The sequence below is a fragment of the Curcuma longa genome, chromosome 21, assembly GCF_044706935.1.
Source record: "Curcuma longa cultivar G26 ecotype Majalengka, Jawa Barat chromosome 21, ITB_CL_G26_1.1, whole genome shotgun sequence".
NCBI lineage: Eukaryota > Viridiplantae > Streptophyta > Magnoliopsida > Zingiberales > Zingiberaceae > Curcuma > Curcuma longa.
Window position 1 is genome coordinate 1,576,444 of NC_133881.1, and position 20,368 is coordinate 1,596,811.

Sequence of the window (20,368 nt, forward strand, 5' to 3'; positions counted from 1 at the left end):
TACCTTATGAGGAGTCTCTTCGGCCACGTTATGTTACTTCCCATGGGGTGACTATGAGCTCGGAGGTCAACATCGCCCAGACATTTTTGTCTTCAGGAGGAGACGTAGAAATCCAGTAATGAATACCTCCAAGTTCCACCATCTCAGACCAAATTAAATTTCCAAAAATGATCTGAAACATTACCAAATTTTACATGCGAAAGGTACGCCATGCCATCAATTATCTTATAATATACGGTCATTTTTATTCACATAATAAATATATCCATTTTATATGTGGTATTGAGATCGTGTTGGGACCCGGGTGGGTCCATAGAGGGGCATGGAGGGCCCTACTTAGGGTTTGCGATCTCTACGACGGGCGTTGCGATCGCAGGTCTTCTTTGGAGACGAAGAGTCCGTGGAATCCGTAGGGCACGCGGCGGGGCAGCAGCACTTCCGCCACGATGTCCAGCTCCGGCGACTGCGCGTCCATCACCACGAACCTCGACTGGCCGCGGACCTCATCGTGCACGTACGACACCAGGTACCCTTCGTCCTCCTCCTCGTCTTCCCTTTCCCTTTTGGGCACGAAAACCGGCTCGCCTCCGAAGCACCCCCGGCCGAAGTGCCGCCGCGCCACCACGCAGTCGCCGTCGCCGGCGGAATCGAAGTCGAGCTTCACCACCCCGCTTATCTTCGGCTGGGGGTCTCCTACCCCGAGGTACGCGTACCGGTTCCTCCGCCCCACGTAGCCCGGGTGGATCACCCCGAAGTCGAGGTTCGCCGCCGACAGTGGCGTCCGCGACACCGCTCCGCTGCCTTCCACGTCGATACGCACCATTTCCATGGAGGAGTGCACCAGTTCCATCCGCTCCAGCGCGTGCTCGACCGACAGCACGTTGGGCGCCACCAGCACCAGATCACCGTCTTCCTCCCAGGCGTTCACCACGTGCACTGGGTTGAACCCCGGCACCTCGAACCATCGCATCTCCGCCTCCGATGTGGCGTACCGTGGCAGCACCCCGATGCGCGGCACCTTGCCGTTGTCCGACCCCACCGGCGCGCCGCCCCCCAGCACCATGTCCATCGGCTTCATCACGATCTGGAGGTCCGGGAAGATAGCGTACCGCTCCGTCACGGCGAAGTCGTGCAGGAACGACGGCTGCTGCACCGAGAAGATGGGCACGTCGGGCCCCGCCTTGTTCCCCTCGGCGTCGAACCGAAAGTAGGTGAGGAAGGGGGGAATTGGGCCGTATCGGAAGGCGAATAGCTCCCCGGTTGATGGATCCTTCTTGGGGTGGGCGGTCATCCCCATGAAGAGACGGCCATCGAAGTCGCACCGGCCCAGTGTCAATATCTCCCCATCCTCCGGCGACACCCTAACGGCGTATGGCAAGTCGGACTCGCCCAGCGCGTAGAGACGATCGCCGAAGAAGACTAAACTGGTGTTTGCCAGCCCCCATCCCTCCGTCAGGTTTATCTGACCGGTGAACACCCTCGCCGCCGCCACCGCGCCGCGCGCCAGCCCGGCGAAGCCGTGGAAGCCCGAGAAGACATTGGGGAAGACGGGGGCGGCCGCGTTGCGCTCCAGGAGATACTTGTAGGTGCGAACGTAGCGGGAGCAGAGGATGGCAGGTTCGGTCCCGTCGCCGCTGGCGGGGAGGAGGAGGGAGTGCAGCATCCCGTCGCCGTCGAAGAGGTGGTGGGGGCCGCGGGGCAGGTGCTGGGGGTTTGGCCCGTTGCGGATATAGGCGCCGCCGGCGAGGCAGCGCGGGATGGCGCCGCGGACCACGGGACAGGACGTCGGGGGGAGCTCGTCGACGGGGGCGAAGTTGTTGGACAGCACGTGCCGGGGGTCGACGGAAGGGCGGAGGGCGGGGGGGTCAATGAAGTTGTGGATGAGCTCCTCGAGGTCGTTGCAGACGCTAGCCATTATTGAGGGCGGTCTTCGAGGTCGAAGAGAAGCCGGTTTAGGGCGTGGCGGAGGCGCAATAGTTGGCGGGCGAGTGGTGTTCTGGTGGTCATCAGCCACCTTACGGGGACTGGTACTCATTCCGGCGGCGGTGGTGGTGGCCGGATCTGTTTTGGTCTGAGGCTCCAAGGTCTTCTCTGCCGTTTTAACTGCCGACACAACGCTCAGAAACGGAGGAGAAGAGGTGGGTGGGGTGGGCGGAACCCTAGATGGTGGCGGCCGCCGGCGACGGCCGGAGCTGGCCGGAAATGCTGTGGCTGAGGAGACCGACAGCACATTCATTATGGCGTACTCTCCACTGGCAGCTCTCGCCTGCGGTTGCTCAACGCCAGATCAATGGTATTTATGGTGAACATTTTGCTTCTAATTAAACAAATTAATAGCAAATATTTAACAACAAAAAAATTGATAGCAAACGATCAACAATTTTGTGGCTTGTGAAAAATTACGCGAATTAGAATTTTCATTGATCTAAAAATCAAGGAAAATGATAGATATACAAGATAATATGTACTAAAAAGAGAAATTTTTATGGCATTTGACATGTGTTGCAATTAATTTATGCTTTGTTCCATAAAATATCACTCGGTTGTTCGCGTGTTTCGTTTTGAATCAGATAAATGAATAATGGATAGCAATAGAATGCACCAGATATTGCACTCCATCGTTCTCTTTGCTGGCAAAATATTGCGAGAATGCTTGTTGATTGATGTAAAATGTGATATCGTATGGTGTGTGGTTGTGAGAATTCATGCATGATTTATAATTTCGATAAAACTGAGAAATATCTTCCTATGTCGTAATTAATTATAATTTTTTAATTTATCTCTTTATAAATAGTCATGAGATCGATCGTGTGAAACTGCTAGGATGATAAATTATACCTTTTGCATAAGAGAATGTATGCATGATTGTTGTGGGATGAATGTAACCTTGTTCTTTGAATTGTTTTTTTTATATCTATTTATTGTATAATTTTAGGGTAAAACGTCTCATTTAGATGCATTTTTTCCGCGTTTTAAATTTTCAATGTAATATTGACATTCTTAGGAAAATTTCATATTAACGTCCTTAGGAAAATTTTAAAGTACCTCGGTAACCCATTTTAAAATTTTTACTAAGGGAGTATTTTTCTCTCCAAAATACACGTGAAAGGAGTATAGTTTGGTCAATTTTAGTTTGATAAACGTCCCTAAAAAAAATCAAGATGTTGATAAGAAAGAGACGTTTGATTGATTATGAAGCGTCTACAAATGATATCCACTATATTTATTTTTTTATTTTATTTTTTAGTAATTGTGAAGATAATTAATTTGATTAATTTTGAAAATGACTAATTCTGTTCTAGAAAAAAGATTCAATTCTATCTATTTGATTTCATGAAAAAAAAAAGGAAGGAACAAGTTAGCTTTCGGCTTTAGCAGCGCGGAATAAATATTTTAGAGATTGATTTTTGAATGGATATAAATTATGTTTTGGATTTATCTAATAGATAAAATAGAGATCAGAAGATTGTCCGTCAAGTAAAATTTGGAGATTATAAAAAAAAAAGCTCAAGTAATAAAAAGGGAAAAATAAATAATATAATCCACTATTTGTCATGATCAAAATTTATTAAAATTGCCTAATTCATTGTTTGGGTTAAACAAGTTAGACTTAACAAACCCCCGTCAATTTATGTAATAGCAGTGATTTAACTTTTTAAAAAACCTTTATAAAATCTTTTAAGGTCCTTATAAATTGTCGTGGTTGCTTCAGTTACAAAAGCATTAAGAAACGCAGTTGGACACGGTAAACCACTTAAGCTGAGCAACAAAAAAAAACGCAGTTGGACACGGTAAACCACTTAGCTGAGCAAAAAAAAAAAAAAAAAAAAAAGATAAATCCTAGTAAGTCGCATTGACTCAATCTCTGGGAGTGATTGGTTCGGTTCTATGGAAGTTTGTAAATCGCAACGGCCAACTCAGATGTCCAGCATCGAACTACAGATGCTTAGATGACAACTTGGATGTCTTATCACAGTACCATAGCCCAGGGACAACTTAGCTGAGCAACAAAAGTATTATATCTAGATGTGTATAATTTATGCGAATCAGAAAGAAAAGTCGCAATGGTATGCTCAAGACGAATCTAGCATATAATTACAATCAGATAGATCATAACAGTAGTTGCAGCAACGACATCAATCACATAACTCTAGCCGTTATAGGATTACATGCAATATCAAAACTATCAGCTATCTCTATAGGAAACTGAGACGAGTGATCATTATTTCTTGATTAAATGGCCGAGATGGTTCTTCTGTTATTTCGATCGGATAATGTAGAATGTTCAAAGAAAGTGACCAAAAGCCGAAATGTATCAACTTTCCTGTACATTTTTTTGGGTGGGTGAGAACTCAGGCCTGGATTTTCTCTACCTTGGCTTTGATCTTCTGCTCCAGGACTGCTTTCTCCGTGTCCAGACTAAACATCCTGTTGAGAGCATGCATGTTTTCGAGGGTCTCGTCGAGGGTCCTGCTGTCACTGCCATCGCATCTCAGATGCTGCAATGGTCCATGAAGAAGCTTGTTAACTATACTTGTGCTGAGATCATCAATGGCCCTTCTCATTTTCTTCGTCAGCGCGTCTTCACCGACCTTTTGTAGGCATTTCTCGAGCTCCAAGGACCTTATTCTATCGGCGTAAGATCTTAGCTTCTTGATGGTAGGGACGGTCTCCAGAGAATCCCTCCATGCTTCGAACTTCTTGAGCTCTTGAGTGATTATGGCCTGGGCTTCCATTGCCTTCCGCAGTCGGTCTTCCTTGTTAGCCTCGACGACCTCCTTGAGGTCGTCGACATTGTAGACTCGTGCGTGCTCGAGGTTTGAGACGCAAGAACCAACATTCCTAGGGACGGAAATGTCGACAAAGAGCCTTACGCCCCCAACATCCTCACTCACAGGGGGAAGAACTTCTGCGTCTTCTTTCAGGAATAGTGGAACGTCTGATGCTGTGCTTGTGAATACCACATCGGATTCAGCAGCAGATGAGTGCATTTCAGTGAAAGGTCTGTAAATGATTTCGATATCTTTGAGCTCCTCACGAATTGCTTCTACTCTTTCCACTGACCTGTTCACGACCACAACCTTCTTGCACCCTTTAGCAGCCAAATGTTTGATGACGAGCTTCCCCATCTTGCCCGCCCCTACCACCAGCATTCGGGCAGACTCGCCATGGGGTTTGGGGAGCTTCATGAGGGCCAATTCGACAGCCGCTGAGCTTACGGAAACTGCACCAGATGCTATGTTTGTCTCACTGCGTACCCTCTTTCCGGCTGTTATGGCATCCTTGAACATTCTGTCTATGTTCTTCCCCAGTCCTCCACTGACTTGACCAACCCTTACAACTTGTTTTACTTGTGCAAGGATCTGTCCTTCTCCTAGTACTAGAGAATCGAGTCCAGCCGATACCTCAAACAAGTGCCTGGTGGCATCACTATCACGAAGCATGAAAATATGTTCTCTTAGTTCTGAAACTGGAATCCCACTTGTCTGCAAAAATATATGAAAGACAGATAAGAATTCGATTGGCACATGGTGAAATTCACAAATGAAACCTGCATTTCATCATTCTATACTGAAATATCATATTCAAATTGCAAGGCAGCAAAATAGTTACCTTAGACATCCACTCTGTTACTTCCCTAATTCCACGGTGCCAAGAAAGAGCAACCACATAAATTTCCATTCTGTTACAGGTGCTGAGAACTGCAGCTTCTTCTATATGATTCAACTTGCACAGCTCACCAACAGCATGAGGCCATTGTGCCTCTGGAATGGCGAGCTTTTCTCGCATCTCCACTGGAGCAGTATGAACACTTAGACCAATAACAGCAATGCTGCTGCTTTCCTTCATATAGCCTGAGAAGAGTCAGACCAAAGCATAGTAATACAGCAACCTTTACCAGTTCTTGTAGATAAAGATAGTCTGATTGCAAGCAAACATGTAAAATGAGAGAAAAGTAGTATCTTAATAACTTTCAGTTTCTTTATCTCTTCAGCAACTCTGCTGAAGAGATAAAGAAACTATGCTTTGGTATAGACTAGGTTTTTAAAAAGCTAGTTTGGTTGATTGCATTGGCGAAATGTGGCTAATAGATGTTGCAAGTTATTTTGCTTCATGGAAAAGGAAACCTTCACACTGCCAATACAAAGTTGGATAAGTAATAGGTTTATGAGGATCAATGTGGACAACTATGTGGTTTTGACCATCTAAGGATGCATATTATGAAATGTAATCTCACAACTCGCTCAATATCGCATTAATCTCTGGTCTGAGCACGCTCAAATGCACATATACAGTTGCTATTTGTAAGATCACAAACATATAACTCTGAATCTTCTTAAACCTAACAGCTAAGTGCATAAGCTAAGTGATCGTTCCACTGAATCTTAACATAGTATATGGCTAAGGGATAGTCCAAAACACTTAAATTATTTAACTTGGTATTTTCTGTTGCTATTGTGTTGTTTTTCTGTGCCTTCTGCGCTTTACTATTCTGTTTCACTCCAAGATCTGATAAAACTATACCTTAAAATTTCCAAGAATGTGACTAAAATTTCATATCATGGCTTGATTGGAAAAACTAGTATTGAGAAGAGACATTGTCGATTTATATTAAAAACTACATGGATGGAGACTAACACAAATGAAGTATTTATTGCAAACGTAATCTGCACTGAGTAAAATTTGCAAGATCAAAATTTGGGTGTTGAGATATCAGGAAATGAATTTTTTTTCAAGAAAAAATTTCTCTTTTTTGCCCTAAAACTTACGGTCGGCGGACAACTTCAACTGTTCAAGGGCGGAGATAGTGGCCGCTGCCTTCTCTTCGTGATCCACCAGGGCCTCGCACCGCGGTCTACGGCGCACAGAGCCTCTCCGGCCGACCATAGACCTAAACAAGGAGGTTCCAGCAGCGACAGGCGACGCTGTGGTCTTGGACGTCCTGTTTCCATGGAAAGGCTCCGCCTTTGTGGCCGCGGTCCCTGAAAAGGCTATGGCGAGGCCGCTTGCAGCTGCCATTGCCTCTTCTGAAAAAAATGTGGATTCCAAAAAGATTGAGAAGGCAAAGGGAAGCCTCGGCTCGCGGTAGATGCCTGCGCGTCCGCTACGCCGAGCGACCCTTCTTCCTGGGGCGGATGAGCGAGTAGCCGAGATGAAGTAATAGATCTGGGGCGGCGACTGCAAGTGGGACCAGAACGATCGCATGGGCGCGCAATAGATGTGGCAGGGAAGGTAGCAGGAGATAGGAGATATCGAGATTTGCGCTTCTTCGGGTTCCAATTGGTCGGCTGCAACACGCTTTATCCACACGCACCCTCCCCTCTGTTCCTCATTCCTCAACTCACATGTTTTTCATTGCAAATACTAAGGGGAAAAAAGAAACATATTATTTTACAATTAAAAATATATTTTTTAAAAATTATTAGTATTTTTTATACAATATAAATTTATTGTTAATGATGTTTTTTTTTCATTTATCATAAATAACATCTCGTCATTATTCTGGATTATTCTTATTTTTAAAAATATTTTTATTTAAAAATAAATATAATATAAATAATTTATTTTTCATATAATTAATATTATATTATAATAATTATCAAACGTAATATAATAATATTATATGAGTAAAAATCAAGAAAATATATTTTTTTAAAATCACCAAAGGATGTATTTTATTTTAGTATAATAATATAAAAATAAAGATATTTTTAAAAATAAAATAAACTGTTTGGATAATAATAAATAAAAAATAGAATACTTCTAACTATTCAAATAATTTTTTTTGCGCTAGTTTTATATTTCTGTTATGACTTTTCACGTTCTTGCTCTAGCAAATCCATTTGTTTCTAAGCCACGAGGTAAACTGTAGCTTCTTCTTCTTTTAATGTAAGTTTGTCTCCTTCATAGACGGTGCTAAATAATTGATTTGTAAACTAGAATCAAATTAAGGAGAAAAATGGCAAGCATTCTCCCACTGGCACATGCACAAAACCGAGCATACGCATGAATGAATACAAGAAGACGACGAATTGCTTGTGAACAATTAAGGCATAGTAAAAGGAATGGAGAGACCTATCCGATCCATTTTAATGTCTTGGTGCTTCTCTTCTCCAGAGAGTCAGCTAGTCCTCATCAGCTGCAGGAGCTCCATTTCATTTTGTGGTATCATCGTTGTTTTGATCGTTATTTTTGATCGGCAAAAGCGGCGCTGCCTCCTTCTGAGCCATCTGCAACGACGGCATTCTCGTCATGATCGATCACTTTGACTTGTAGGAAGAATTGGACTCTTGAATCGCATAGAATGATAAGGGCAAAACAGATGATCGAACCTGTGAAACCGGCAAAACATCATTTGCAGCTGGTTTCCTTTTGCTCTCTTGCACAGAGAAGTAGGAGTAGAGAGCCATCCCGAAGATGGCGATCAGGATTCCCACGATGTTCCTGACCGTGAAAGGGTCGTGCAGTATAATGTAGCCGATGAAGAGGATGAGGCAAGTCTTGAGATGGCCGAGCACTTGATATGTCACCGGCGACGTCGTCCCGATCACCAAAAAGGTGCTGAAGTTTACGAATACAGCGATCGAGCAAGACAGCGCTATAAATGCCTGTCGACGCACACAATCTGCATAAGATTTTAAGTCGAACAAGGAAGGGGAATTTTTTTTTTAATGGATTCATTTAAGCAAGCACACCAGAACTATGAGTTTGTAGTTGTAGGCGAACACGCTTTGCTTGGTGAGCAACTGATCGACGAACGGGCCGGTCGCGAATAGAATGGCAGCTTGGTAAGGAGATGACTGATACAGAAGCTGCGTGGAGGAAACCTTCAACCTCTTCTGAATTGTGTTTGTCATCTGCCATTCAGATTCATGGTCAAGAAAATCTGTTTAACACTTGATGCAACGTCTTCTTTCAGGAAAATCTGAACAGATGAGTGAATATAGAGAAAGGATACAATTTGCCCAACGCATGTGGTGGCGATGGCGAGAGCAGAGAGGACGGAACCAACAAAATTGAGGTTGAGATCCGTAACCGACGCGATGCCGACACCGAGCAGGAGGACAAGCAAAGACAGCTTGATGCTTTGGCTGCAAACAAATTCTTCTTTAGGCATATTCCAATATCAACTCAGGAAAAGAAGAAGAAGAAGAAGAAGAAGAAGAAGAAGTAATTGAACCTGAAAGTTTTTTTGAGAAACAGAGTCTCCAGCAGGACAGTAAAAGGTATGATGGCAAGTTTGGTCATCTGAACATATCAGTGAAGACGATGAGCTACTGTGGTCGGAGATTATGTATGTGATGCAGTTAACATATTAATTGTACTACTAGCCTGGTAGAATCCAATGGAGTTGAAGCCGAGGCTGAGGTTAAGGAAGCCAATGGAGGTTCCATTGAGGAAGCCGAAGAGAATCACCGTCTTCGCATCGATGGATTTGGGCTCGAAGAAGTGGAAGCTCTGTGCGGTATAGAGCGAGCAAAAGGTCACCATTAGATGCCAGCTTGTTAACGTTGTGGCTGTATCAGATTCATGATATCGACGACCATGCTTTTAGTTTAGTTTCCACTTTGTAATTCAAAATCTTAAGGCATGCTTTCAATTTGACAGAGTGAGAGAGGTGCTGAAGCTACTGACCGAAAGGGAAGCCAAGAGTGCTCATCAGAGCTTTGTTGCATATGACGATCGAAACTGAAGATGCGACGGAGAGAGTCAGTGATCCAACCACACCCAGCTGAAACCCAGAGCTCCCCGCCATCTTTGATTTTTCTTCTTCCTGCAATTAAACTAGTCCAATAAAGTCCAAGTTTAAATCAATCATTTCAACGACTTAATTTATTTTAGACTCCATTTGATTGTCTTATCAAACTTAATGGAACTACACAAAGCTTGATTATCTTACAGAGAAATATAATAGGAAGAATTCATTAAAGAGAGACTTCTATTCTGCACTAGATCATAGGCTGACTGTCTTAGAGTTTTGTCTAGAACTTGAGTGATGGGAATTCGTTTAAATAGGTTTATTAATCGATAAAACTATTGTAGATGCGACAAACATATTGATTCGACGAGTCCAAAAAATGGCAAACGACGATCAATCGAAACCATGAAACAAGGCATCGATCGAAAAACCAACGCGTTTAATATATATATTCCGCTGGATCGGAGAAATAAAAGAACACCAGAACGTACCGGAGACTAATTCTCCGATGGACGACGACGGAGGAGACTGCTTCCTCTTCTTCAATGGACGTCGTCTGTTCCTGCACCGGTCGCCGGAGCCAATCTCTCCTTTTCTCTCTCTCTCTCGCGCCGCCTCGCTTGCAACAAGCGATGGCTTGTTGACCTTTTGTCGAGGTGCAAATTGGATCTTCGCATCGATGGGTTCGGACTTTGGCGGCGTTATATGGCGGAGTTGTCGTCGTTAGTCAACCCATCAGTCAACGTTAATCTGGGGACATAGTCAACGATTTAACGGCGGTACCAAGAAATAATCATCGGTTGTCGTGAATTGGAACATGGAAGGCAATCAATTGCTTCTCCAGCCTGGCTCGTCCCGTAACATTGAGATCACGACTTCTCGTCTGCTAATATTTAATTAATCTGATAATAATAAACATCTCTCGTGATTAATTTAAGACTAACAAAAAAAAATATCAAAAAATAAAATATAAATATTTGTATTTATGTAATATTGCTTGGACTTCAAGGTCAAGTTCGATAAAGTCCAAAAACAGATATTAAATTGATAGTCGACCATCAATTTTGAATTTTGTTTGATATGCATGCATGATGACGATCATTAAAACTATATTATTTAATTTGCTAACAAACAAAATGATCGTATGGTCAACAAATTTCAACGTGTATTAAGCTCTTAACATCGATCGATTGGATTAATGAGCATATGAGTGCATTAAGCACCCTAGCTAATAATATAATCGCTAAGTAGTTTTGAAGAAAAGTTATTGGAGCTTTAGAAAAATAATTAAAATCAAAGAGTTCGATCCACCGAAAGACGAGAGTAGTGGTGAAGTAGTTGCTAGTGTGGATTTGAAGAAAAGGTAATGATCGGAAATAAATATAAGCCGATCGAGAGAGAAGGGTGAAGTTGGTGGATCTCACTACAAAATTCACCAAACTTTAGGATTGATGTTTTATTTTATTTTATTTTATTTTCTTACATTTTATTTTACTTAGAAACCAAGCTTGTTTATTTATTTTTTTTAAAATATGTATATATTCCCACAAAATTCATTTTAGACTTTAAATGAAAAGTTAAATAAACCGTTCGAGTTTTCTCAAAAACTTGCAGCTAATAATAATATTTAATTTGAGCTGAAATCAATTATGAAAAAGTCCAATCGGACCCGAGTTAGCTTGATTCGATTATAGATTTTTAGATCGCATCAAAATACTTATTAACACTATCATGTTGTGCAACAAATTAAGTTTAAATATTGTAAATTGAAAGAACTATTATGTCTTTTATATATAGAGAGACGGGAATGTTATGTTGAGGCACACCATTTATGAGCACTACCGTGAATATCCCATGTAAAAAAATTTAGTTTTTATTTTAAAAAAATTTAATACTAAACTTTAAATCCTAAATCTTAAAATCTAAATTCAAAAAAAATATTATTTTTTATGCTTGTTGTTCATGATAATGCTTAAGAGTAGTGCCTAGCATATTATATATTTTGAGTGGTCAAGTTGGATTCACTTAAGGAAGGTAAAGTTAGACATTGGCATATCAAAGAGCTAAAGTGAGTAGGCCAAAGAAGGAGATCTTGAGAAAGGCTTGGTGGTAATAATGGAATTAGGAAACAAAGAAGTGTTGATACTCTTTTGAATGATAGAGCAAAAGTCTAGCTACCATGGAAATTCTAGACTACCTTTTTTTTTATTAGCTTCTTGCCCTATGCTCTTTTATATATATATAGCTCCACAAGTGTGGTGCGATGATAAAATATCTAGAGGAATAATAAAAAATTTAAATTTAAATTCAAAATGGAACCAATATATTGGAGGTCGACTTCTGAATGTGTATAAATTGTGCTTAATTAAAATTTATGAGATAGGCAAATCGTCATCTACCTTCAAGATTAATTGGGCAAACTTGAACACTTAGTTGATTAAAAAAATTGATCCTATACAATTATTGGAGAACTTATTTGTGTGAAGAGCTTTAATAAGTACATGGATTATTTCTATATTTGATGGTGGCAACCAAACCTATTGTGCTACATTTGTCTACTTACAAATTAAATTAATAGTCATTAGGGACCTAGTTAATTAGTGGAACATAAGTAAATGATGCGCGCCAATGTTAATTCCAAATGCAATATTAATAAAGTTTCTGATGTGGAAATATAATGATAATTATATTTACATAATTCAAAATTGAATAATGATTGTTACTTGCAAGATATATATATTATGAGAATATCTCATAATATATATTATACTGGAAATTTTTTATGAGAATATCTTTCCTCGTCTCTATATATATATTATTACTTGCAAGATACTCATGAATAATTAGCCACTATAAATATTAGAAACGAAACATCGAACATAGCTAAAAAGATGTTCTTTCATTCTTAATTATTTTAATTTTAAACAGCTAGTGATCAGTGTTCTTTCATCCTTATCGATTGCATCCCATCAAGTGGTCTCTTTAGGTGGAGTTATTTAACGCTTCAAGCGGCACGCGATGCTGTGTGGGTTCACAATCAAGGCTTCTTCGTACCTTAGAGAAGAGCAAACATTATATTAATCCTATTTTTCTCACTAATCATTTGGAAACCATATCGGAGAGCTAGGAGTCTCCTATCAATGATTCTGTCACATGAATAGTGTTCCTGAACATTAAGTTAAACCCCACCAACCATAATGAGGAGGTAGCTTTAATTATTAGGATCACTATAATGTAGCATTAATTACAGTGATAAATAGCAAGCTAAGTAGTTTAGTGTGTCTACAAACTAATCTTCTTCCTGATCGATCATGCCAAAGCTCCAACGTCAGAGCCATTTGATGATGGCCCCAAAACTTGGGTGCAGAAGGGCAGTGCTGGCATCGAAGATGGAGACGAAGACGACGACTACGACGATGAGGAGCAGTAGTCCTGCTTGGTCGGAGAAGCTTTTGACTGGGTTTAGGAGGATGCTGAAAGGGTTGATGGTCGTGTCTCCTCCTCGACGGCAACGAAGGGCTTCGATTCAGGCTGTGCCTGAGGCTCCAAAGACATCTTGTAGTAGTTATTATAATCTGTATCCACTGGACGCGCATTATGAGGAGGCCATCACGGACTGCATTGAGTTCCTGAACAAGTCTTCGTCTAATTGTGGGCTGGCAAAGAGGGAGATTTACCAGTGAAGATCGATGTTTAATTAGTTTCTGTGTACGTACGTACGTACTCCGCTCGTGTTCATATAATTAATTTCACTTCGGTTCGTGTATATCTAGTTAATTCTTGTCTATAATCTTTTTTCCAAGGCGCTCGCTGGCAAAATGAATAATATTATCGCAAACTTAATTTGCTGATAATTTATAGCAATTAACAATCATGCAGATGCAGTGCGTTCTTCTAGGACATATGTGTATATCTAGTTAAATTTGTATGTAGTCGATCATTATCTATTACGAAGAGATAAATTAAAAATTGTAATTGACTATTACATAAGAAGGTATTATCTTGATTTTTCCGAAATTCGATCTTTGTCCATTTTAATAAATATATTCCATAGTAACCAACTCAAATATGTATTCCAAGGATTTTATCTCTAATATCTTCTTGTGGAATCCGCCACTCCATTGATTCCACACGATCAACTTCCACGATCATACGTGAAAAGATAAATCAAGAAATTATAATTGATCGAAGGATATTATCTCGACTTGATCAAAATTTTACCTCTAATCTCTTGCCAGCATGCATCCACCTGCCAAGGTTAAATAAGAGTCCATTTAGTTGAAGAAAATTCATCTAGCTAGTTTTTGAATGGCTAGAATATCATATAATTAGATTGCCATTTCATAGCGAAATTAAATACTTTCACTGGCCACTTCAAGAACTTGCCGTGTCAGCTCTTTTTCTCTAAATTTCATATCTATTCACTAAATTAATAATTAATTGGAGAGTTATGGTAGCTTTCACAATTAATTGCTTGTCATCTCTCTGCATTATAATTAATATTTAATTTACTCGGCAAAATATTTTAGATTAACAAGAAGACAAATTCACAATATATCTGTCCACAAATTAATTTTTGATATTTGATCCTTTTAAACTCAGAACAGAATCAATCAGATTTCTCATTTTGTGACATTTCAACTTCATCTTACTCAAGCACATAATTCTTCCACTAAAATACATCCAGAGGCTAAAGTAGTCTAAACTCCTTTTTTTTTTCACGAAGCCCTATTTACTGAATAATGGCAATCGATCGAAAGAAAAATTTGAAACCTATTTCGACGACCTAAAAAAAATACAATAGAGAAAAGGTAGAACAGTATCCGAAGCAATCAGCTCTAGTTAACTTCAATAAGCCGGCGATAGAATAGAATTTCATGTTTGGCAGCAAATGAAGGTGCTCCTACGATTTGACTCCAACAGCTGCCGCTTCGTTTCCTAGCTCTTCATTTTGGAGACTCTGGTAGTAGTTTACCAAGACCTTCCATCCACTGGGGCACATGAAACCATCAGGTGGGTTCTCTCCGTTTCTTGCATACGTGCGCATCTGCAGCAATCATTCAGTGACAAATTAGAGTAAAACATACAAGCAACAGAACAGGATAGATGCAATACCTTTGTTCCTGAGATGAAGAGAAAATCTTGAACCCGAGAAGGATCAAAAAATGACATCTTTTTGGCCACGGTGTCATAAGCTGCTACCTGTCAGTGGCAAAATATGGACGGACAATTAGAGATTAACCTGGCAAAAGAAATGTGAAGCGTGCACTGGATCTATCAATAAAACCAAAAATATTCCTAGCTGAAAATTTTATCGACAGAGGGCAAATGCTATTTTTGCTCTAGTCATAATAGATTGGCAAAGGCAAGGTGCAACAAGATGAGGGTTCATCCCTTTTGCAACTCCAATTTGCATATTTCCAGGTACATAAGTTCTTTCTCTGTAACATTAAAAGAACCAGCCAATAACATTCTGCAAAATACAATGTCAATTATACTAGATATCTATTTAATGAATGTAGATAAATCATTCATGGAAAGAAGATAGAGTCTACTACTATGGCAAAATTCACTTTGGACAATCAAAAAAGTAAATAAAATGTTTACTCCTGAATCTAACATAAGCCTTTCACAATGAGAACAGCTAATGAATGTAGTAATAATTCATCAATACCTTGCATAGTTTAACTGGAGTTTATAATTTGGATGGGATGAATATACCTTGAAAGGCAAAATATTAAGCTTCTCAAGACCTGGAGCCATGCTTAAAACTTTTTTGCCATGATCAGGGTCATATAAATCTCTTTTCTCAGTTGGATGACCCATTCCAGCAGGGTCACGACCTACAATGTAGAAATTAGCACCAGCATTAAGCCTTGCCTTAGCATGCCATTGTACTTCTGTTGGCCCTGCATAATGCATAGGAGAAGGAAATATTGCCACGATAGTTGTCCTTGGGTCAAGAACTCCATCTTCCAGAACCTGCTCAAATAGGATGCCACCACCAGTCATGCCTCACTCATAAGTATATCAACAGTGCATAGTTAACAAATCAAAATGCTGAGCCATGGACAATAAACATGACCTTGCTGTGTTGTTCCATCCGCACAGCCAATGGTACATCATCTGCCTTGATAAAACCACCTAAAGGATGTAATAGTAAAATGGGATTTTTGTAGCCCATATCTAACAAAAGTCTACGTGTATCATTCATCAACAGAGCATGGCCATTATGTACAGGGTTTCTCAACTGAAAAGCAAAAACAGCATCAGCCCCGCGTTTGTCAAATTCCTTGCGCAGTTCACTGGGAGAAAGCCTATAATGATCAAGGCCATCATGGTATTTGATGGGTTCCAACACTTCAAGATCCCCACCAATCAGCCAGTTTCCAGCAGGACTAATTACCTCCTCGACATAGGGTAACCCAGCAACTGTTGTTCCCCATGTTCTGGCAATTCTTTCTTCTTTGTTATGTTTGTAAATTTCAATTCTGCAGAACAAGCACATGAAAAGCTCTTGATCTTGTGCATATGAACATATATTATTCATGTTCAGTAAGCAAACTAGGATACACTAAACTCTTTAATATATTCCCTTTACCTAATAAGATCAAAATATAACTTGAACCTGCCCTTAAAAGAAGCATAACTGAGCATTTGAGTGAAACTTTCAAAATAGTTAGAATGCATGTCTACGAGGATATTATGTTAGCTGCATATGCTACCAAAATATTTTGGAAAGACAAAATGTCCCAAAATTCTTGCAAAATAACATGCTCTCTAATTCACATGGGGGGAAAAAAGTAAAGATATCTTTCATTTCTTTAAAAATGCCACAATTTTTGTTCGATAAATAGTTAGAGAAAAAGGAAACTCAAATGTTCCCTTCAACTCTTTAGTCACACATCTAAAATTTTTGGTTTCTAACTCTCTCATATATTGTTTATTTATCCCTTAAGAAGCTTTCAAGAGCCATGCGAGCCTTTTGGAAAGTGGGCTCACTGATGAGCCCACACAATTTAAATTGTTATCTTTACAATGATAACAGGCCATTGAGGGCCTTCTTGGGGTTGATTCCAAAATCAACTATTTTTTATTTTGTGCACATTATTATTTAGTTAAAAAAATTAACAAATAAGCTTGGACTAAGTTCACATCCTATATATAGTTGTCCAAGTGATATGACCAATGGTCAAGATCCAATCTGACTATCTGAGGATAAGCCACAAATTCAAGAGACCAAGTATACTTGTCTATTGTAGAGGTCCAGTCGTTTTGGTCCACACTAATCAAATCATATCATAATCCAAGTTTATTGGGTTGAATCTCATAGTTTAAGAGTCAACTAGCTTTGGATGGCTCTTGTATCTAAAGAGGAGTTTACTACCTTTTGCATCACTAATAAAATGTGGATTCTCCCTCTTTCTTCAATCACCTTCTGCTTCTTAGACTCTATGAGTTTCATAACAGAATGCCTCATGAAAAATTACCAGCAAAGACGTCCTAGTTGTATCCTTAGGGTCCAGGTTTGGGTCACCCTACGTGGACTTAACTTAGGACAGATTTGTTTCTTGGCTTCGGACAGAGATAATCATCCCTGAGTGATTTCTAATTATGCTTGCGGTCTAATTTTTTGTCTAATTGTTAAAATTATTTTTATTGATCATAGAACTACTCTTTTTAATACTATGCCACAGAACTACGAACAAAAATTTGATGCAACAAGGGGGGTTCTTTAGTTTCTTCTTTCTTAACTAAAGAAACTTAAAATGGTCCAAATAAATCATGTTAGGAAAAAAAATTACAAATCTGCATACAAAGTTCGATGCATGCAAGCAAATAAGAAGCATTTAATTTGGGAGAAATCTAAAAGGGATACTGGTAGTCAAGATTCCGATGAAATATACTATCGCTTCAGGTTGGAAATCAAAATAACTGGCCCTATTTGGTGTGCATAGTAGTGTCATTGGATTAGTTTCCTCTGTAGCGAGGATAACCGACGACATCAACAACTATACTAATGGACGAAGGTACCCACGAGACCCTGGGAATTTGGACAAGAAACAAATCACGAACCTTCTAAGAATGGCAACGAAATCGCCGCCAGGCGCAACCAGCGCGACATCAGGCGCATTCCCGATCGCCTGCTTATCCTCGACCGTAATGGCGAGAACGATGGGCAACGACATGTTGACGAGGGATCCGTCGTCGAGGCGGAGCGAGTTGAAGTGGAGGCTCTGCAGGTACTCGTGCTCCCGCATGAACCCCCTCAGCGGGCTCGCCCATCCCTCCGACACCACGTGGACCCACTCGAGGTCGACCGCGCTGATCTTGACCGGAGGCAGCCGCGCCGCCTCCGCCCGCCTCGCCTCCCGCTCCGCCTCCGGCACGATCAGCTCCACGAGCTTTCCTCCGTCGGGATCGATCAGCGAGCTCCGCACGACGCCGCGCCCCGAGGCACCGAGTTGCGACATCCGATAGCAATAACGACTCAGGGGGTTGGGTTTGTGCAAGGGATTCGAGAGCACGAGGCGGGAGTGGGATGGAACCTTGGGAAGCGCGTAACAAGCGGCGGCGGCGTATCCAGATCTCGCCGGCGGCGTCGGAGGCAATGGCGAGGGTGTGGAAGCGGAGAGCGAGGAGGTGGCGGAGAGAGGCATGGCCGCTGCTATAGCTGGTTCGGGAGTGGCTCTCCTGCTTCGGTGCCTCCAAAACAGGGGGAATGCTGAATTTTTAATTCGATTAGGAAATTGTTTATAAAGGAAGTGTTTAAAGGCGGAGTGAAGAATAAGGAATAATGCACAGCAGCCGCACGTTGGATGGACGGCTGCAATTGACTTCGCTTGGCAGCCAGATATGTAAAGCTACAGATGGTATAACATCAAAAGTAGGGATGACAACGGGTTCGGGAATTGGTGAGGAAGCCTTCTCCATCTCCGTTCCCGAAACCCAAACTCATATACTATCCCCGTCCCCATCCCCGTCGGGTATCATAATTTAAATACCATCCCCGTCCCCGTCGGGTTTCGGGTATCCAGCGGGTTTCGGAGATCCCCACAGATTTCGGAAGTGGTTTTCCCCGCGGGTATTTCCATGGGTATCCCCATACCCATACCCATCCCCATCCCCGTCATGACATATTTAAAAAGTATTTTTTAAAATTTATTACTTTTTTATTAATTAAAAAAAGAAAATATTATTTATTTTAGAAATAATGAAACTATAGTATTCAAATAAGTAATTATCAATATGACTTATTCTTTCATTTGATATAAGGATATAATCAAATTAATGAATCTCAATGAATGAAATTATCAAAGTCGGGTTCGGGGATGGGGACGGAGAATTTTTGGAATACCATCCCCGACCCATCCCCGCTTTTCGAGATTCAGGAATTCCCCATCCCCATCCCCGCTTTCTCGGATTCGGGGATTCCCCGATTAAAATGGGATCGGAGAACGGATTCCCCATCGGATCCGGGTCTAATTGCCATCCCTAATCAAAAGGGGAAATTTCTCATTTATTTCAGATTTATCGTCATTTCTAAAATGTCCTTAAACTTTTTTTTCTTTCTTTTTTTTGCCATTTCATGCTCAAGGTGGAAATACGTCTGAAACTAAATCAATTTTTAATATATTCAAAAGTCCAAGGGCTATCCTAGAAAAGAAAAGAGAGAGAGAAAGTTTTTCCTAATTTAAGACAGGGCATAGTTTGGATTGAAGCCATGACTTAAAATGATAGATTTTATTTTAGGTAAAAAAAAATTAAAAGCGCCTTTATTTTCATTATTGTCAATCAGTTAGAAAAAATATTTCAACATATTTTTTATCTCAAAAATACCTCTATTCTAATATTATTGTAATAATAACTATGATCATAATCGTTACAATTTTATAACTATGCAATTTTAATCAAAGTAATTTTAATTAAATTGAATTAATTCTATTTTTTAAAAAGGGGCATCTATTTATGATAATAAAAATAAGTCACCCTTTTCCCGTTTTATTTTAGACAATGGCCATGCAAAATATTGGATGCAGATTGATTCGGATAGGAAAAATAAATAAATAAAGTGAGTTTGAATTCAACCTTTTTATTCCCTGTACAGTTTAATATTGTAATGGGACCGACTGAATTAGGATAGAATGATTATTCCTATATATCACTGACTCCGGTGAATGAGTGTGTCGATGAGATTGGAAAGACTATCAGTGGTGAAATCTATCATCCTAGCGGTCCTATACGATGGTCAATTTTATGATCATCTATAAAGAGGTAAATCAAGAAGCTACAATTACTACGACAAAGGAGGGTATTGTCTCGGCTTCGTCGGAATTCAAATTCTTGTCTTCTTCTGCAATTTTATTCCGTCGTAACTAACTCAGCTATGCCCCAGGAGCGATCGGTTTGGACTCAGTTCAGTGGGCTGAGGTCGATTGATGAAGGTTTATCATGTCTTGCAACCTGGGAGGAACAAACTAATCTAGACGAACAAAGTTATGGCAGAAAGGATAGGATCGAGTGGATCCATCGTGCCAGCAAAGTAACGTGGATTGACTACGTGCGCAGACGAACAAGTTACCCAGGCGTGCAGAGCTGGCTCAAGGAAGTTGTGCCAAAACAAAGGACATGTGTTTGCTCAAGCAATTGGTGCGTATACTAACAGCT

General features: G+C 40.6%; 4 protein-coding genes across 5 annotated transcripts; all 4 read right to left on the bottom strand.

The window, feature by feature from the left end:
* Positions 1–223: 223 nt before the first annotated feature.
* Positions 224–2,257, bottom strand: LOC141814137 (9-cis-epoxycarotenoid dioxygenase NCED1, chloroplastic). Its single transcript, XM_074702097.1, has one exon. The coding sequence runs from the start codon at positions 2,234–2,236 to the stop codon at positions 353–355; it is 1,884 nt and encodes a 627-aa protein (XP_074558198.1). The 5' UTR covers positions 2,237–2,257; the 3' UTR covers positions 224–352.
* Positions 2,258–4,068: 1,811 nt separating this feature from the next.
* On the bottom strand, positions 4,069–7,161 carry LOC141814360 (glutamyl-tRNA reductase 2-like). Its single transcript, XM_074702305.1, has 3 exons — positions 6,771–7,161; positions 5,614–5,855; positions 4,069–5,486 (listed from the first exon to the last, which is right to left on the bottom strand). The coding sequence occupies exons 1-3, from the start codon at positions 7,018–7,020 to the stop codon at positions 4,353–4,355; spliced, it is 1,626 nt and encodes a 541-aa protein (XP_074558406.1). The 5' UTR covers positions 7,021–7,161; the 3' UTR covers positions 4,069–4,352.
* Positions 7,162–7,966: 805 nt separating this feature from the next.
* Positions 7,967–10,337, bottom strand: LOC141814361 (UDP-xylose transporter 1-like). The gene is made up of 8 exons (XM_074702306.1): positions 10,192–10,337; positions 9,637–9,786; positions 9,334–9,518; positions 9,182–9,249; positions 8,960–9,092; positions 8,697–8,858; positions 8,334–8,609; positions 7,967–8,231 (listed from the first exon to the last, which is right to left on the bottom strand). The coding sequence occupies exons 2-8, from the start codon at positions 9,755–9,757 to the stop codon at positions 8,157–8,159; spliced, it is 1,020 nt and encodes a 339-aa protein (XP_074558407.1). The 5' UTR covers positions 9,758–9,786; positions 10,192–10,337; the 3' UTR covers positions 7,967–8,156.
* A 3,922-nt stretch (positions 10,338–14,259) lies between these two features.
* LOC141814777 (ATP sulfurylase 2-like) lies at positions 14,260–18,403 on the bottom strand. 2 transcript variants are annotated; one of them, XM_074702725.1, is made up of 5 exons: positions 17,777–18,403; positions 15,786–16,191; positions 15,422–15,682; positions 14,816–14,902; positions 14,260–14,747 (listed from the first exon to the last, which is right to left on the bottom strand). In XM_074702725.1, the coding sequence occupies exons 1-5, from the start codon at positions 18,358–18,360 to the stop codon at positions 14,604–14,606; spliced, it is 1,482 nt and encodes a 493-aa protein (XP_074558826.1). In that variant the 5' UTR covers positions 18,361–18,403; the 3' UTR covers positions 14,260–14,603. The 2 variants fall into 2 exon arrangements, with proteins under 2 accessions (XP_074558826.1, XP_074558827.1); XM_074702726.1 differs by lacking the exons at positions 14,260–14,747; positions 14,816–14,902 and adding an exon at positions 15,031–15,173.
* Between the last annotated feature and the right edge of the window lie 1,965 nt (positions 18,404–20,368).

Excerpts from the sequence above, each read along its gene's own strand:
- LOC141814777 (XM_074702725.1), bottom strand. The coding sequence starts at position 18,360 with ATGCCTCTCTCCGCCACCTCCTCGCTCTCCGCTTCCACACCCTCGCCA. Across the intron at positions 16,192-17,776 it reads TTCGTTGCCATTCTTAGAAG|AATTGAAATTTACAAACATA; the intron begins GTTCGTGATTTG and ends CTTGTTCTGCAG. Across the intron at positions 14,748-14,815 it reads TCTTCATCTCAGGAACAAAG|ATGCGCACGTATGCAAGAAA; the intron begins GTATTGCATCTA and ends TGATTGCTGCAG.
- LOC141814361 (XM_074702306.1), bottom strand. The coding sequence starts at position 9,757 with ATGGCGGGGAGCTCTGGGTTTCAGCTGGGTGTGGTTGGATCACTGACT. Across the intron at positions 9,519-9,636 it reads CACTCTTGGCTTCCCTTTCG|CCACAACGTTAACAAGCTGG; the intron begins GTCAGTAGCTTC and ends AATCTGATACAG. Across the intron at positions 9,093-9,181 it reads TTTCTCAAAAAAACTTTCAG|CCAAAGCATCAAGCTGTCTT; the intron begins GTTCAATTACTT and ends ATTTGTTTGCAG.
- LOC141814360 (XM_074702305.1), bottom strand. The coding sequence starts at position 7,020 with ATGGCAGCTGCAAGCGGCCTCGCCATAGCCTTTTCAGGGACCGCGGCC. Across the intron at positions 5,856-6,770 it reads GTTGAAGTTGTCCGCCGACC|GCTATATGAAGGAAAGCAGC; the intron begins GTAAGTTTTAGG and ends GACTCTTCTCAG. Across the intron at positions 5,487-5,613 it reads TAACAGAGTGGATGTCTAAG|ACAAGTGGGATTCCAGTTTC; the intron begins GTAACTATTTTG and ends ATATTTTTGCAG.
- LOC141814137 (XM_074702097.1), bottom strand. The coding sequence starts at position 2,236 with ATGAATGTGCTGTCGGTCTCCTCAGCCACAGCATTTCCGGCCAGCTCC.